Source organism: Mytilus edulis, chromosome 9 (assembly GCF_963676685.1).
Source record: "Mytilus edulis chromosome 9, xbMytEdul2.2, whole genome shotgun sequence".
NCBI classification, from domain to species: Eukaryota; Metazoa; Mollusca; class Bivalvia; order Mytilida; family Mytilidae; genus Mytilus; species Mytilus edulis.
Window position 1 is genome coordinate 68,009,992 of NC_092352.1, and position 16,847 is coordinate 68,026,838.

The 16,847-nt window shown below is 31.4% G+C and overlaps 2 protein-coding genes across 4 annotated transcripts in view; one reads left to right on the forward strand and one right to left on the reverse strand.

The window, feature by feature from the left end:
* Positions 1 to 852, reverse strand: part of LOC139488858 (acyl-coenzyme A synthetase ACSM3, mitochondrial-like) — a 26,060-nt gene extending 25,208 nt beyond the window's left edge. Inside the window, exon 1 of the mRNA XM_071274808.1 lies at positions 747 to 852. The gene's annotated coding sequence lies outside the window, so the exon portion shown is untranslated. The remainder of the gene's footprint in view (positions 1 to 746) is intronic.
* Positions 1 to 16,576, forward strand: part of LOC139488859 (uncharacterized) — a 22,967-nt gene extending 6,391 nt beyond the window's left edge. The window contains exons 1-5 of one of the 3 annotated variants that reach the window (XM_071274811.1): positions 5,069 to 5,097; positions 5,879 to 6,129; positions 13,208 to 13,327; positions 15,075 to 15,212; positions 16,296 to 16,576. In XM_071274811.1, coding sequence (XP_071130912.1) covers positions 5,084 to 5,097; positions 5,879 to 6,129; positions 13,208 to 13,327; positions 15,075 to 15,212; positions 16,296 to 16,528 — 756 coding nt within the window. In that variant the 5' untranslated portion in view covers positions 5,069 to 5,083 and the 3' untranslated portion in view covers positions 16,529 to 16,576. Of the gene's footprint in view, positions 1 to 5,068; positions 5,098 to 5,615; positions 6,130 to 13,207; positions 13,328 to 15,074; positions 15,213 to 16,295 lie in introns of those variants that run through there. The other 2 variants (XM_071274810.1, XM_071274809.1) reach the window with 2 other exon arrangements.
* Positions 16,577 to 16,847: the final 271 nt, after the last annotated feature.

Consider the following 16,847-nt stretch of genomic DNA (forward strand, 5'->3'; position numbering starts at 1 on the left):
AAGTAGTTAAATATTTCATTTTTAAGATGGAATATACAGTACATTGTATTCAAAAATTTGCTCTAAAAATTATTATATTATGAGATCTATCAAAGTAAATAAGGACAGTTATTGTATACTATTATTTCCGGTGCTGACGTCTGATTTCAAACTAATACTTCTTTTGACCATAAATAAACTAGTGTGAGGGCCCTCATGGGGTTTTTGATTATGTGATTACTTGGCCGTTTTTTTAATGATTATTTGATTATTAAGCCAAATATTTCATGATTATTTGATTACCTAGGACTGTATTTTTAGTTTATGATTATTTGATTACTAAAGATAAGCAAATATTTAATGATTATGTGATTATATTGGCAAAAAATGGTGATTATGTGATTACTAGGACCCCCCCATGAGGGGCCTCTAGTGTTATATATATTGTTCATAACTCTCCAGACTATCAGGGACAAGTTGATCGAATTGGAACTATTCGGTTTACTTATACATGTTATATATATATATATATCAGATATAAATAGAACACATAGCTAAAATTAACCACTGTCAGACTAGCGTACTGTACACATAGTTTAAACTTAACTAATCAAAATAACACAGAACAAGTGCATTGCATCGGTTTATTAATGTCAACTCTCAAGACATAAACATATTATCATGTCAATGTTTGTTTAGTGCAAACATGCAACCATGCTTTTTGCCATTGTTATTACTATTATTTCACAACACACATGTTTATTTACCTGTCCGTTTCTTTCTTTTTAAAATAGCGGATATCTTGTACACATGACTTGTGTTAAGTAGCTGTGTATTGGGGTGTAAAGGGGTAGTGCACATGTACCTGAAATCGCGATAGGACTTTGTTGGCTAAACGTCCTGCGGCAAATAGTTAAGAAAATTTCACCTCACTAATCTATAGTTTATACATTTTATTTAAGATACATGTTCACTGCTATATTTTGTAATGTATATCTTTGTTGAAATTAATGTACACGTGTACAAATATATGGTATACATATACATTTATGTAGGTAGAAAAATTAATTTGATCGACAGGATCATTTTTAAATTACTGTCATAAGAGTTCATGAACAGGTCTATGAGGCGCCGTTTTACTATTTATTACTTAATATTTTCTGATATCAAAAAATGATTTTCTGATATTTTTTGATATCAGGAATTCGATTTCTTGATATCAAGAAATAAAGCATATTTTCTGATATCAAAAATTCGAATTCATGATATCAAAAATTCATTTCTTGATATCAGGAAATCTATTTTTTAATATCAGAAATTTGAATTTTTAATATCAGAAAATAATTTTTTTTTTTTTTTTGATATCAAGAAATAGATTTTCTGATATCAAAAAATGATTTTGTGATATCAAAAAATCGAATTCCTGATATCAAAAAATCATATTCTGATATCAAAAATCATTTTCTGATATCAGAAAATAAGAAATAAATGAATATATGAAGGCTCCCTGTGCGTCAATAAAAACATTCAAACTCACCCATGAGCCCAAACATCAGGAAAAATGTGAAATAATGTTTCCGGATATACCAATTATTATGTGGAATGTACCGCAACGCGATATTTGGCATTTTATTTATGACAAAGGGTCCATTGTTACAAAAACAAAATGCTTTTACATTTCAAGTTTTATAAACATGATTTAGACTTTAAAGTCTCTAGAAAAATTTACAATATTTGAAACTAAGTACAAAATTCGAGTCCGATGCACAACAAGACAATATATTGAAGATTTTAGAAATTATTATAAAACATAACACAGTATTTACTTTGGAACAATCCCAATCGAAGGAATTAGTCCACCTAAGAATAAACTAAATACTGGAAAATGTTTAACAAAACTTGACTTATCGAAAACATATATTGATGTGTTCAAGATTTAGATACGATTTTCTTCTTGGTATTGTTATACTTCCACGTCCGGTGTGTGTTTTTGTTAGCTGTTTTTGTTCTTTGTATCGATCTGATGAATAAAGACCATTTCAACTTATTTTTATATATAAAAAAGAAGATGTGGTATGAATGCCGATGAGAAAACTCTCCACAAGAGATCAAATCACACAACAATTAACAACTATAGGTCAATGTACAGCCTTCAACAATGAGCAAAGCCCATTCTGCATAGACAGCTATAAAAGGCCCGAAATGACAATGTAAAACAATTTAAACGAGAAAACTAACGGCCTAATTTATGTACCAAAAATGAACGGAAAAAAAATATGTTACACATACACAAACGACAACCACCGAATTACAAGCTCCTGGCTTGGGACAGGCACATACATACAGAATGGTGGTGGTGTTAAATATGTCAGCGGAATCCCAACCCTCCCCTAACCTAGGACAGGGGTGTAACAGTACAACATAAGAACGAACTATAAAAATCAGTTGAAAAAGGCTTAACTCATCAGATGAATACAAATACAAATACTACACAGAGTGGACGTGGCCGGATACTTCTATATCCAATATACAAAAAGACAATAATATTCAGTTTGCTTTGAATTTACTGATAACAAAATCAATATTAATACCAATAAAAAAAAATTGTTTGTTCTTACAGTATGTTGTGACAAAACACCAGTGTCCCAGGCCGCCACATTCGTTAAGTGTCTGTCCCACGTAAGAAGCCTGTAAGGATGTATAATTGTCGTTGGTTCGTGTCTGTCATATTTATTTTTCGTAATATTTTTTTGTTATAAATTAGGCCGTTAGCTTTCTAAATAAATCTTTTCATATTTTTTATGCCGGGACATTTTATAGCCGACTTTACGGTATTGGGTTTTCTCATTATTGAAGGCCGAACGATTGCCTACAATTTTTTATATCAACTTCATTTGAACCGGCTTTTGTGGATAGTTGTCTCAATTGCAATACTACCACATCTCCTGATTTTTATATACTAAACAGACCTAAAAAACGATATTACCAAATACTTAAATTCACAAAAACCTAGGTGAACAAATCTGTTTCAGAGGAAACTAAATAATTGCTTATAAAAGAAACCTTGCAATGAAGAAATTCAATTGTTGACTACAAACCTTAAAATAATTAAAATGTGAGATACACAAACATACAAAACTTCTTATAACTAATGAAGCCAAACTCTGTGATATTCTTTCCTTAAACAAGACCGAAACACTGTACCAAATGTTAGAGCTCATGGGTGAGCTCGGAAGCTTTTATTGACACACAGGGGGCAATCATTGATATTTTTCTTATTTTCTGATATCAAAAAATCATTTCTTGATATCAGGAATTCAAATTTTTGATATCAAAAAATCATTTTCCGATATCAGGAAATGTATTTCTTGATATCAAATAATCGTCAGTATTATTTGATATCAGAAAATCTATTTCTTGATATCATAAAATGGATATTTTGATATCAAAAAAATGATTTTCTGATATCAAAAAATCGAATTATTGATATCAAGAAATAAAGATTATTTTTTGATATCAAGAAATCGAATTCCTGATATCAAAAAATGGATTTCTTGATATCAAAAAATTGAATTCCTGATATCAAGAAATATTTTTTTATATCAAAAAATATTTTCTGATATCAGAAATTCAATTTTTTAATATCAAGAGATATTTTTTGATATCAGAAAATAAAGAATAAATAGTAAAACGGCGCCTCATACAGGTCACCATGTCAAAGCATTCAAGTATCTAAATATTACTTTGAACATTGTTGAAGATGATATATATATTCTCTGATTATGTGCAATGGAATATCAATTCTACTTGAATTTCAAATAACTTTTAAAATGCAGTATTTACGTTGTACACTAAAAAATCTCAGAAACAGCAGTCCTTTCTCATGTTTCTGTTCTGATTATATTTATATGATTGTATATTTATATTTTCTATCTTTGATACATTGAAAATCAAATGTTGGAAACACTGATGTGTATTTATGAAGTCTGCATGTCTTTAAATTATCTCCTAGGTTTTCAACACTACACGTATTTTTAGAGTATTTTAAGACATGTACGAGTACATTTAAGTAGTTTGCAGATTTAGTTGATTATTCAATTGTAAAGCACGTATTGAATGATAAACTTTTCTAATAGAGCTGTGATTTGACAGTATATATTTATATTCGCCAAAAGTGACTTATCTCCGGTGTTGTACTAACATGAGCAACACGACGGGTGCCACATATGGAGTAGATTCTGTATACCCTTCCAGATCACATAAGATTACTTCCAGTGTTTGGGGTGGTCTTGTTGTTCAGTCTTTGGTTTTCTATATTGAGTTTTTGTGTATTGTTGGTCTTAATTGTTCTTTTTTAGCCTTATAGAATTAACTGAAGTATAAGAAATATGATCCTTGATAAAAAAAAAAAATCCTATCTGAGCGCGTCGGTCGGAAGAGGGTACCATACTACACAGGGTGTATACATAATTCGAATGCACCTGCAATTCAGGATCCAGAAATCGGCCATAACACTGGCACCAATGTTAACCTCTCCACACTGTGTGTGTGTGCCTGTTCCAAACAATAAAGATGCAAGACATTTTGGATCTTCTACCATAATAATTATTGGCTTAAACCATGTCGTTAGTTTTCTCTCTTAGATGTTCAGTCATGTTGTTTACCCGATACCTTTTAAAGCATAGTATGCAGTAAAGGGTTGCTCATTGTTAAAGGTCCTAAGATAACCTGTAGTTGTTGACACTCTTATCATTTGGGCTTTGGTGGATAGCTTTCTCAATAAAGTCAATAATAATTTATTTACAGATTATATTTAAGATCTATAGTTTTTGAATTATATATTTCTCAACTTGAGTCATATTTAGACAAGTACAGAAAATATAGAAAATATTTGGTTTCTTTCTATTTCAATGCTTTGATTACCATGTATATGTATTATCTATTATCTATTATCTATTAAGTAATCGAACATAACTTGGTACACTTCACGGTATTATTCAATAATTGCAAATACATGTACCGATCTTTTTATAGGGATCATTTATGTAGCATTTATCGAAGGGTCGTCAGATAAATCAGACTGGACCTATTAAACGATCCTAGAATGTCCTTTGATAGGTAAATGTACTTTGTTAAATTATTTATAATTAACACTTCATATTCAAATAAAATCGAAATATTTGATTTTATTATCAAAGGCCAAATGTGTTGCTGACGTAAACTGGTATATCCTGATTGGTGCAATAACTTCCGGTTTTTTTTTCTGATTGTTTACCGTCTTCGATACTGTTTTGTTTTTTTTCAATTTAAATAAAAGGTTTTCTTTTCCCAATATTTGTGTTGCTGCTGATTTATTCTGGAAATAAACAGCTTCGTCATTATTAGCCTTAATCATTTCTTATATTGACAGTACGCCTTTCTCCGAAACTAATAGACCAGTTAATAATGTACACTATTTTAACATTTACAATCAGTTTATGTAGTTTGTCCAATCAATTCTAACGGTTTCCAATATGTAAGAATAACAATGGTTATTGTCTATTGATTTGATGAAATGTTTCTCACATTACTGTGCTATGAATTGGTCGATTCTAACCTTTAGAGGAAATATCGATCGATCGCAATACTATATTGCGTTGACTGTCATAGAAACCGATCAATGCGCATGCTTCGTGGGAAAACAACTTGAAATAACATCCTCAAAGACGATATGACATTATCGAATTTTAATTAATTTATTTACTCAAGAGATGAGGAAGCTAAGAATGAGTTTGAATTATTAAGATCAACTGCTTTTCTATTAACCACCTGCTGATCGCATAATAGTTTTCACTTGTTACATTTTATGTATGGCGAAATCATGAATAATGACATCTCCTTTATTAATTCTCATCTGCAGTGCCGTTTCAACTGGTGGCCTTGCTTCATTCCTACTGTTGCTGGTGTTTGGAATTAACAGATGGGAAGATCTAGGTTATGACTCTGCTGTATTGTCGAAATATGTGAATGCAACTTCAAATATTCAAGTAGTTCTTTCGACAAATCCGAAATGGTTTTCAGAATTCCGTGTTCAGTCTGGAAGTGAATGGACAACATATTATATTTACAATGAGCACAACGACGTGTGGAAACAATGCGACGATTTATCAGGTACGTAGAACATAAACAAGATATTTAACTAAGTACTGTAGATTCAATACTGTAGATTCAATATAATTCGTTTGATACCAATGTTCGTGGTTTTCGTGGGTACAGATAAAACACGAGTTCAAATATTCATCGAAGTACATACTTCCTATAAACTTTGTATTCAGAGATTGACAAAACCACGAAATCAAATACCCACGATAATGCTGGTTTTCCTCAATCCACGAAAATTGATACCCACGAAAATAAATGAATCCTCAGTAATAGATAATTTATTGGGGAGAACAAGATTCTGATTTTCTTAGTTTTGTTTATTTATATTTGTGTTTATTTCACCAAGTATTTCGTATAGGGTTTTTCGAATTATAATCCTATTACATGTAATTAAGATTGTATCGTTACTTTTTCTACCCTAAAGATTCGTGAAATATTTGTAACTGACTGTTTCGCAACCTCAAAGTAAAGTGAGTAATCTTTTTAGTTTGGTACTTCTGTCGTGCAGCAGGGGAGATATAAGCTCAAGACAGGGATATTTTCCCCCTATACTGTTTACGTCAACAAAGGAGTAGGTCCGGTAAGGACCGATTTTGGCCTCAAATTTCAGGTTCATCTGACGAAAGATTTTGACAACTTTTTAAACACTTAAGTGCCTGTCTCATTTGATTCATTTAGTTCATTTGAAAGATTTTAACGAATTAAGTCATTAAAAACTATCTGATTCAAGCTCAAATATGAAAAATCTACCAATTATGCCGAAAAATGTCACTTTTCGGATGGTTTTTGTCAAAAATGAAAGTGGCCGCATCCGTGTTCATCCTCAACCTTTATATATGTTATGTATTATCATCAAATACAACTTACATTTCAATATTAAGGATGAACACGAATGCGGCCACTTTCGTTTTACACGGAAACCGTTTAAAATTTAACTAAAATGCTAAAATTGTGAAGATTTCAGTAATGTAGCATGACTTAATGGTGCTAGTACCTTATATATGTGCATTGTATTGTCAAAACCAGCCCATACTTATGTAGCAGAAGCATTACACTGTCCGATAAATAACTAACAGTTTACATTTTAACAATTTTGTAAAGCTGCTATATTTTGGGGCCAAAAAGGGGTCTTACTGGACCTACTCCTTTGATCACAACAGGTTTCGTGTGTGCTTATGTTATCATTATTTCTTTTGTTGAATTAGTGTACTTTAACCGCATAACAATTCAAGGAACTTTCAATAGGAAGGAACTATGTGTGTGTTTGTGCACATCATTCATTCTTGTCTTTTATTCGTTGCTATAGTTATCAAAGGTACATGTACCAGGATTATAATACGCCAGACGCGCGTTTCGTCTACATAAGACTCATCAGTGACGCTCACATCAAAATAGTTATAAAGCCAAACAAGTACAAAGTTGAAGAGCATTGAGGACCAATATTCAAAAAAGTTGTGCCAAATACGGCTAAGGAAAAAGGTTATCTATTCCTGGGATAAGAAAATCCTTAGTTTTTCGAAAAATTCAAAGTTTTGTAATAGGAAATTTATAAAAATGACCATATCATTGATATTCATGTCAACACCGAAGTGCTGACTACTGGGCTGGTGATACCCTCGGGGACGAAATGTCCACCAGCAGTGGCATCGACCCAGTGGTGTAAATACATGCCGTTATCAAAGGTACCAGGATCATAATTTAATTTTAATTTGCAGTGATTTTAGTATGTGTCCTTATAGAGGGGACACCTATACTTTATCGTTAGGATGATAGCTTTCTGGTATATTGAAGAATTTAAAATCTGATGTTTTCTGTGTTTTCTTTACTTTGGCGTATATAAAATCGAGAGAGTTGAATAAGGATCTATGTGACATGGCATGGATGTTTGTTTTCAACAAATATCATGGTCCACCATCCAAATAAAGTTGTTATACGAAACTTCAGGTGTTGCTTTTCTTCTGATTGAATTATATAATGGATTACAGGGATCAACGCTGAATCATTAAACCTCAGTATCAAATAAATCGAACACAATGTCTTTTAGCTCTCTCTCTCTCTATATATATATATAACTGATTAAAAAGCAAAGTGAAGGAAACAAATTATCTCCAACGATCAAGTCGCTACAGATTTAAAAAAAATGTATTGATCATTTTGAATTAAACTGATGAAACATTTAAAAAAAACCCACTAGAATGGGAAATTTGATAGAAGGCAGTGACAACCAATAAGGAGATTGTTAAACAGGATATATGTCTATTTATGGGTTTCATTTAAACACTTAAACTTTAAACGAATTAGGGTCACCAGAGCCGTGCAGATTAAATCGTATATACCGACTTGCTTGGTCAATAACTATAACATATTTATCAACCAGTAATTTAATAATTAACATTCTTGAAATGGTATGATGTATGAGATGTGAATACACATACATGTATGTTAATAAGTCTGGTGTCTAAGATACATTTATTTTAATTTTAATTTAAAAGAATCAAAACCTGAATAATAAATAACTGAGTAATATAACTTGTTTGTATATATATATAAAAAAAAAAGGCACGACCATTTGATTTTAGGGGAGGGGGATTTGAAAATGAATATTCTGGCCTGGTTATCTGCCCGGAAAATAAAACAAAAAACAAAAAACAAAAAACTTGCATAAGACTGAACGAAAATAAATATTCTGCAGCAGTTACACAAAATGAAGGATTGTGTATAAAGCCGCGGGGAAAAGATGGCTGCTTAACAACAGATGAAAATGTATAACCAATTCGCAAAACATCTTCCTGTCCCCTCCTCAGAATATCAAATGATCGTCCCTCATAAATTGTTACGCAAGAAACGCAGCATTCAATGATATCTTTTGAACTAGGTTGTACATAAAACGCATAGAAAATTTGAATACAACAGATAGTAAACTGTACATTAACAATTCTATATATTGAATTCAACTTGAGTATACTGTAATACAATCAGATAAGGTAACAATCGCTAGGAAATAGATTTTCTAAACGGCATGATAGAATACAAGAATTGCTATTGATTTTTATAATCAGAAGAATTTAAGATTACCTGCCCATAATGGCTTATTGATAGAATGTTAATACTTTCAATGCATCAAAATTGTTTTTTTTTTTAAACCAAAACAATGAATCTGTCTTCAAACCTTTGAACATCCATAAAAATGCAGTATGTCAGATATCAGTATTTATATATGGCAGTTATTATATACTCGCAAAATTATATAAATAGAATTATTTATTTATGTCTGCAATATTCGAATTGGTACTCTAGACGCCTTTTGAGGTTTCGATGGGATACAGTCTGCACAAAAAATCCACTATCTTTAAATAACAAGGAAAACTAATTTTTGAAGTTTGATGGTTAAGTTAAAGATTACCGTAAAAAATATTTGCTTTAAGTTCTGGTTGTCTTTGCTCAAACATTTCTTTCCCCTCTTCGTGTCTTAATACTGGAATTCATCATTGACAAGACATTAGGCGTGATAGTGGTTCAGAATTTATTAAAACTTTTTATATGATACTGTTGTTAGAAGGTACGATTAATGTTGCTCAGTCTCTTTTGTCACGTGTATGCATGGCCTCAGTCTTTTGTTTTGTTTTGTACGATGCAGGATTAACTATTTAGGCCCATATCATTCACTTTTCTTTTCATAGAACACTTTAATAGCTCAAAATGAAAGCTGAGTCTATATACTTTTCTAACAATATAAGATCCAAATGATGTCAATGCTAAATATCAAGTAAAAATCCGGGATAGCCTTTTCTCGCCAATTTCTTTAAATTTCAATTAACAATGAATTAAATTATACCCTTTATGTCATTGTCGTGACTTTACTGTGATATACAGTATTTGACATTTATTTGTGTATTAAAATACGTATTATGAAACATATAATATATTAGCAGTATTCTGAAATACCTAAAAAAATCATAGGTGTTGAGGAGACAAGCACCTTAATAAATATGTAAAGAACAATCTTTTATTTTTCAAAATACACATGACGAACCATATGTTTAGGGGTACAACAAATAAAATCTTGTATCATAAATCTCCTCCATTTGTTCGTTTTTCGTCAAATAAATCATGAAACCTACAAGATGTTGTGGCTACCGTGGAAAGTTGTATTTAGACCCTGTCTTGGTGTGCTATACTATTGGCATTAATTGTAACTGATTAACACTGCATTATTGTTCTTATTCCAACAGTGCTGAAAGTGGTGTTAAGCACAAATAATTTAATTTTGGATGTAACGCGTCTTCTGATTGGCTAGCATTATTTTGTTATCAGCACATAGCCATAATTTAGTCATGTGACCGTGACGTCATCAACGTTTTTTCATGGTTTTCTACGGTTTAAGGGCATACGATACAGTTTTGATCCCGTATTTACAGTTCGATGAAAATTTCCATATAGGCTATATTTTGCCTGATTAAATCAAATATGTAATAAAAAATATACCTTCATAATGCTACTTTTTGAGTAAAATGAGGTCGAAATTTTGTATATTTGCTTAAAATTCGGATTTGTGGCCGTATTTTTCCTTTCGAAAGAAAGTCATAACTTTTTTGTTTTAAAAGATAAACACAAACTGTTTTTTGTTAAATAATTTGTAATTTCTGTATTTTATAAGCTTTTCATAAATAACTCATATTTATCAAAAGGCCATGAATTGAGAAAAAAAACGTCATTTTTTGCTGTATATTTATCAAAATTAAAAAAATTGCACTATAATTTACAGTTTTATAATATTTGGTCCACATAATCTCCCTGCAAAATGAAACAAAATGCCGTTTTAAAAAATAGGGGTCCATGCACTCGTTTTCAGATTAAATAAGTTTGAATGATGAAAATCAGTCGAAAAATGCATCTTTTCCCGATATGTCACAGTTTGACGTCGCGAAAATAACATTTTACGTTAGCAACGTCATTACCTCCCCTGTAACTGTATCGTATGCCCTTAAAATGGAATTTAGAACTAAATAATAAGAAATGAATGTAATATTTGTTCTGTCTATTCAAAATAGCATAAAAAATGTGGTGCACACTGTTGCATAACCCGCTACTAGCGTTATTCAGTTTGCACCACATTTTTTATGTTATTTCGTCATAGACAGAAAAAATATTACAGTCATTCCTTAAATAAATCAATTATTACATTATTTCAAACTTTATTGTAATGCGATTGATCTGATGTTGATGCTAGATAATTCATCTAATAAATTAAAATACAAATTTTAAATTAAAATTACTCATTTTAAATTATATAGCAAGAATATGACATTAATGTTAAAAAAGAGACAATGATCATTTGATTTTTTTTTTTTTAAAAACAATACATTATTGCGAAAACAAACAAAAAACATGTTTAGTTATGGCAAATATATAGACAAAACAAATGTAAGAAGAAATAGACAATAATTTATAATCAGAACATTTTTTAGATATTTCGAGAATTCCTTCTCTTTATAAATAATTTAATTTTGGATGTAATGCGTCTTCTGATTGGCTGACGTTATTTTGTTATGACCCCATAGACATAATTTAGTCATGTGACCGTGACGTCATCAACGTTTTTTCATGGTTTTCTACGGTTTAAAATGGAATTTAGAATTTAATTATAAGAAATGACTGTAATATTTTTTCTGTCTATTCGAAATAACATAAAAAATGTGGTGCACACTGTTAAATAACCCGCTACGCGCGTTATTCAGTATGCACCACATTTTTTTATGTTATTGCTTCATAGACAGAAAAAATATTACAGTCATTCCTTAAATGTGTAAAACTGATATTAAGTCATTCGACGTAGAAAGTTTTTGTGCATAAAAAGTTTTAAAAAAAACAACAACAAAAAAAAACCCCAATAAACTCGAAGGAAATTTCAAGACGAAAAGTCCCTCAACAAATGACAAAATCAAAAGCTCAAACAGTCATCTAAACGGATGGAAAACAACTGTGATGCATGTTTCCCCGGTTAAATTAAATGTATGTAATGTAGATATCACATAGGAATATAAGCCATTGAAGTATTCTCATGGATATGAATAAGTTATTACAATTTACGTCAGTATAAATCCACTACAGAGTCCCTATATATCTATAAACTACATAATTTTAGTTGATTGATAAATCATCTGAATGGTTGCTCTTTTAAATAAACATAAAAGTAATGATCCCGCTGCAATTTGGTACATGTATCATCGAATGAACAATATAATTTACATTGTCAGTGACGTATTGAAATGCATACTGAATGAGTGAGGGCCCTCATGGGGTTTTTGATTATGTGATTACTTGGCCGTTTTTTTAATGATTATTTGATTATTAAGCCAAATATTTCATGATTATTTGATTACCTAGGACTGTATTTTTAGTTTATGATTATTTGATTACTAAAGATAAGCAAATATTTAATGATTATGTGATTATATTGGCAAAAAAATGGTGATTATGTGATTACTAGGACCCCCCCCCCCCCATGAGGGGCCTCATGAGTAAAACCCTTCCATGGGGTAAATAACAAGGAAGTAAATAACAAACTAATGAAAATGGAATAAATAATCAAAGCAACAGCAATCAATAAAATCTACATCATAAAGACCTACATGGAATTAAAACCTAATGAAAAACTATAAAATATGGAATGACTAAAATATTCATTCTTGATATTCGAAGTACACGGAATGAAACATAAGTTTACTGGTTTTCAAAACGGGAAATAAATTTAGTAGATGTCGTCATTTTCCAGTTTTAATACAAATCTGGCTTCCTTCGTCCTAGTCGTCCCACTTTGAAAATTCTATCTATTGTACTAGTTTTGTTGGTTTGGTATCGTCCTGGGTATCAATTAAATATTTGCCACTGGACGTTACGCAAGCAGCAATCCGTTTTAACCGCGACATTCATAAAAACATGCTTACTAACCAAGTGTTTTCATTTTTTTTTTATTAATTTGTTGTATTCTCTATTATTTTTAGCTAATGTAAAGTATTTTGTTTACTAAATGAATATCAGTTTCAAGTTTATTAACTATTCATTTTTTCCAATGATTTTATTACAGATGCTGCAAGGACAGAACTAGCCAAACGAAATGAAACAAAAAAAAATTGCTATAATTTTGTAGTAGAATATGACGAAGAATCAGATACAGAACTGACCTCAGATGGAAAAGCATTAGCAAGTATGTATGAACCATTATAATCATATAATATGGCGATTCTAATGTGTGTATGGAAAAACCATCAAGTACCTATAAAGTTCAATTGTTTCAGAAACTTCTTAATTTGATCATTTAAGAGCACTAATGACTAAAATGTTTCAACATTGTCTTAGGTCCAATTTTCCTTCAGAAGAATAATATTAGATTACGTATACATTACTAATTAATTAATTAATTAATTAATTAAAATACTGTAGTCACAATGTATGACGGTATGTTCAGAAAAATTGCCTAAAATACAAAAATAGGCCAAAAATCCAGAATAGAGAATAATTTGATGCTTGAATATAAAAAACATCGTGATGAAGTCATTGCGATGATTAATACATCTGTGTCTGGATAGCGGATCTTTCATTTCATTATACTATATCATATAAAAAATAAGATGTGGTATGATATCGATTGCCAATGAGACAACTATCCACAAAAGACCAAAATGACACAGACATTAAAAACTATAGGTCACCATACGGCCTTCAACAATGAGCAAAGCCCATACCGCATAGTCAGCTATAAAAGGCCCCGATCAGACAATGTAAAACAATTCAAACGAGAAAACTAACGGCCTTATTTATGTAAAAAAACAAATGTTTATCCAATCAATCTCTGTTCTATATATTTAAGCATATCATGTAAATCGATCCTAAAGAGAAAAATCAATATGTCAAACAGAAACCAACATCAATCCCATATACTCCAAATTGTGCGGAACCGGGACCCTCGTGTGTGGACAGAGTCAAAACTCTCCTGCTATGCATGCTTGAATAAAATCATGTTTCCTATGTTTTACAGTATCTTTTCATTTCAGGGTTACAGAATTCTACAGCATCATGCTTCATTGTCTGTACAATACATACAGGTATTTCCTAGGTTTTACAGTATCTTTTCATTTCAGGGTTACAGAATTCTACAGCATCATGCTTCATTGTCTGTACAATACATACAGGTATTTCCTAGGTTTTACAGTATCTTTTCATTTCAGGGTTACAGAATTCTACAGCATCATGCTTCATTGTCTGTACAATACATACAGGTATTTCCTAGGTTTTACAGTATCTTTTCATTTCAGGGTTACAGAATTCTACAGCATCATGCTACATTGTCTGTACAATACATACAGGTATTTCCTAGGTTTTATAGTATCTTTTCATTTCAGGGTTACAGAATTCTACAGCACCATGCTTCATTGTCTGTACAATACATACATGTATTCCCTAGGTTTTATAGTATCTTTTCATTTCAGTGTTACAGAATTCTGCAGCATTATGCTTCATTATCTGTACAATACATACATGTATGATCATGTATTCCCTAGGTTTTACGGTATCTTTCCATTACAGGGTTACAGAATTCTGCAGCATTATGCTTCATTATCTGTACAATACATACATGTATGATCATGTATTCCCTAGGTTTTACGGTATCTTTCCATTACAGGGTTACAGAATTCTGCAGCATCATGCTTCATTATCTGTACAATACATACATGTATTCCCTAGGTTTTACGGTATCTTTCCATTACAGGGTTACAGAATTCTGCAGCATTATGCTTCATTATCTGTACAATACATACATGTATGATCATGTATTCCCTAGGTTTTACGGTATCTTTCCATTACAGGGTTACAGAATTCTGCAGCATCATGCTTCATTATCTGTACAATACATACATGTATTCCCTAGGTTTTACGGTATCTTTCCATTACAGGGTTACAGAATTCTGCAGCATCATGTTTCATTGTCAGTATAATAGATCTGGTGGTAGCTGCTGGAGTGGGTATCTTTGCTGTGGCTACCAAACAAGTAACAGCCTTTATGGTGACGGGAGTGTTGTACTCTATGGCAGGTAAGACATCTAATAAAATAGAGGTGAAAGATACAAAATGGATATTCAAACTCTTAATTAGAATTAAGAAGATGTGGTATGAGTGCCAATGAGACATTTCTACATCCAAGTCACAATATGTAAATAGTAAACAATTTATTATAATATTAGGTCAAAGTACGGCCTTCAACACAGAGCATTGACTCACACAGCAAAATCTAAGGGAGCTACAATTTGATTTTTATGGGAGGGGGGACTGTTTTTTTACATAAATTGTCATCCTGCCTTTTTTTACTCAAAACTCCTGTCCTGCCGTTTTTCAAATTTCACCCTACCCCGCCCCCCTACCCTAAAAATCAAATGGTAGCTTCCTAAGGTCGAAGTCACACTGACAATTTCATGGCAAAAAATGTAAAACGTTCATGACAAACAGTTAGCAAAGCACATCATAGAAAACTATAGACTGAGAATTACGAACCTGACCAAAGGAAACGGGGGTGGGGGAATCGGGTGCACCGGACTAAAAGTCTCACAGTCGTTAACAATAGATATTTATATAGGTAATATGACAGGCTTACATTGGGATCAAAGTTCTCACGTAATCATCAGTAATTATCTTCTACAGTATACTACTAAGAGATATTGTAATACAGACAGACAAAGAACAAAAATTGAATTACAAAATTGTGTACTGTTTGTTTTCAAACAACTGTTTACATTCGAGAACACTGACAATACAAAAGTACACGTGTGCGTACGTTGTCAATTTGAAGAGAAACTTTAACAAGATATATCATTAGCTTACAACATGTTATTTAAATGCGGTGAAAGTGTGCATGTATGACAGACACCCTTATCAAGAATCTTTTAAAAACAACAGAAAATGTATGCTTCACAAGGTAAATTCATATAACCATCAAAGAAATTCTATTCTGAGCCAGTTCCTTGAAGTACATGTCGAAAATCTACATATTTTTAACAATGTTGATAAAATTTTGACTTTTAATTTCTTTAATGTCAATAGACCAAATTTGTCCATAAATTACACTGATGCTACATTTTTCCCCATTAACGCGAATGATAATAATTTCATTTTTTTTTCAGGTTTATTCACAATATTCGGTCTAGCAATATTTCATACCAAGAACTTTTATGAAATATCAGAATGCCATACTATCCGATTTTATCCGTCCTCTACATGTGAAGCTAGAACAGTAACAGTGCTTTGGCCAGCTCCTGTAGCTTGGTGTGGAGTAATAGTCTGCTTCATAGCGTGTTTTCTTTGGCTTTTCCTAACAAGAGCCTTACGAGTTATAAAAGCTAAAACAATGTTGTAATACGTTGATATTATTGTTTTGTTGTTGAACAATAAAAGTTAATTTTTATTTTGTATGTTACACTTTTAGGTGCCAATGAAAAAAACTAAAAATAAATACTACTTAAACAATATCATCATACGAGAAGGTTAATTATATAGTTTTTGTTTTTGTTTTTTAACCTACAGGCACAAATAAGTAAGATGTCCTTGTATTTATCAGTTCTATCCTTGATATTGCATACGTAGCAGAATATTCTTACCTATACAAATCACTGATTTATCATTGCTAGGTTTATTTGGAGTTCTTATTCCCCAAGCTTTAATTACTATTGTGTGTA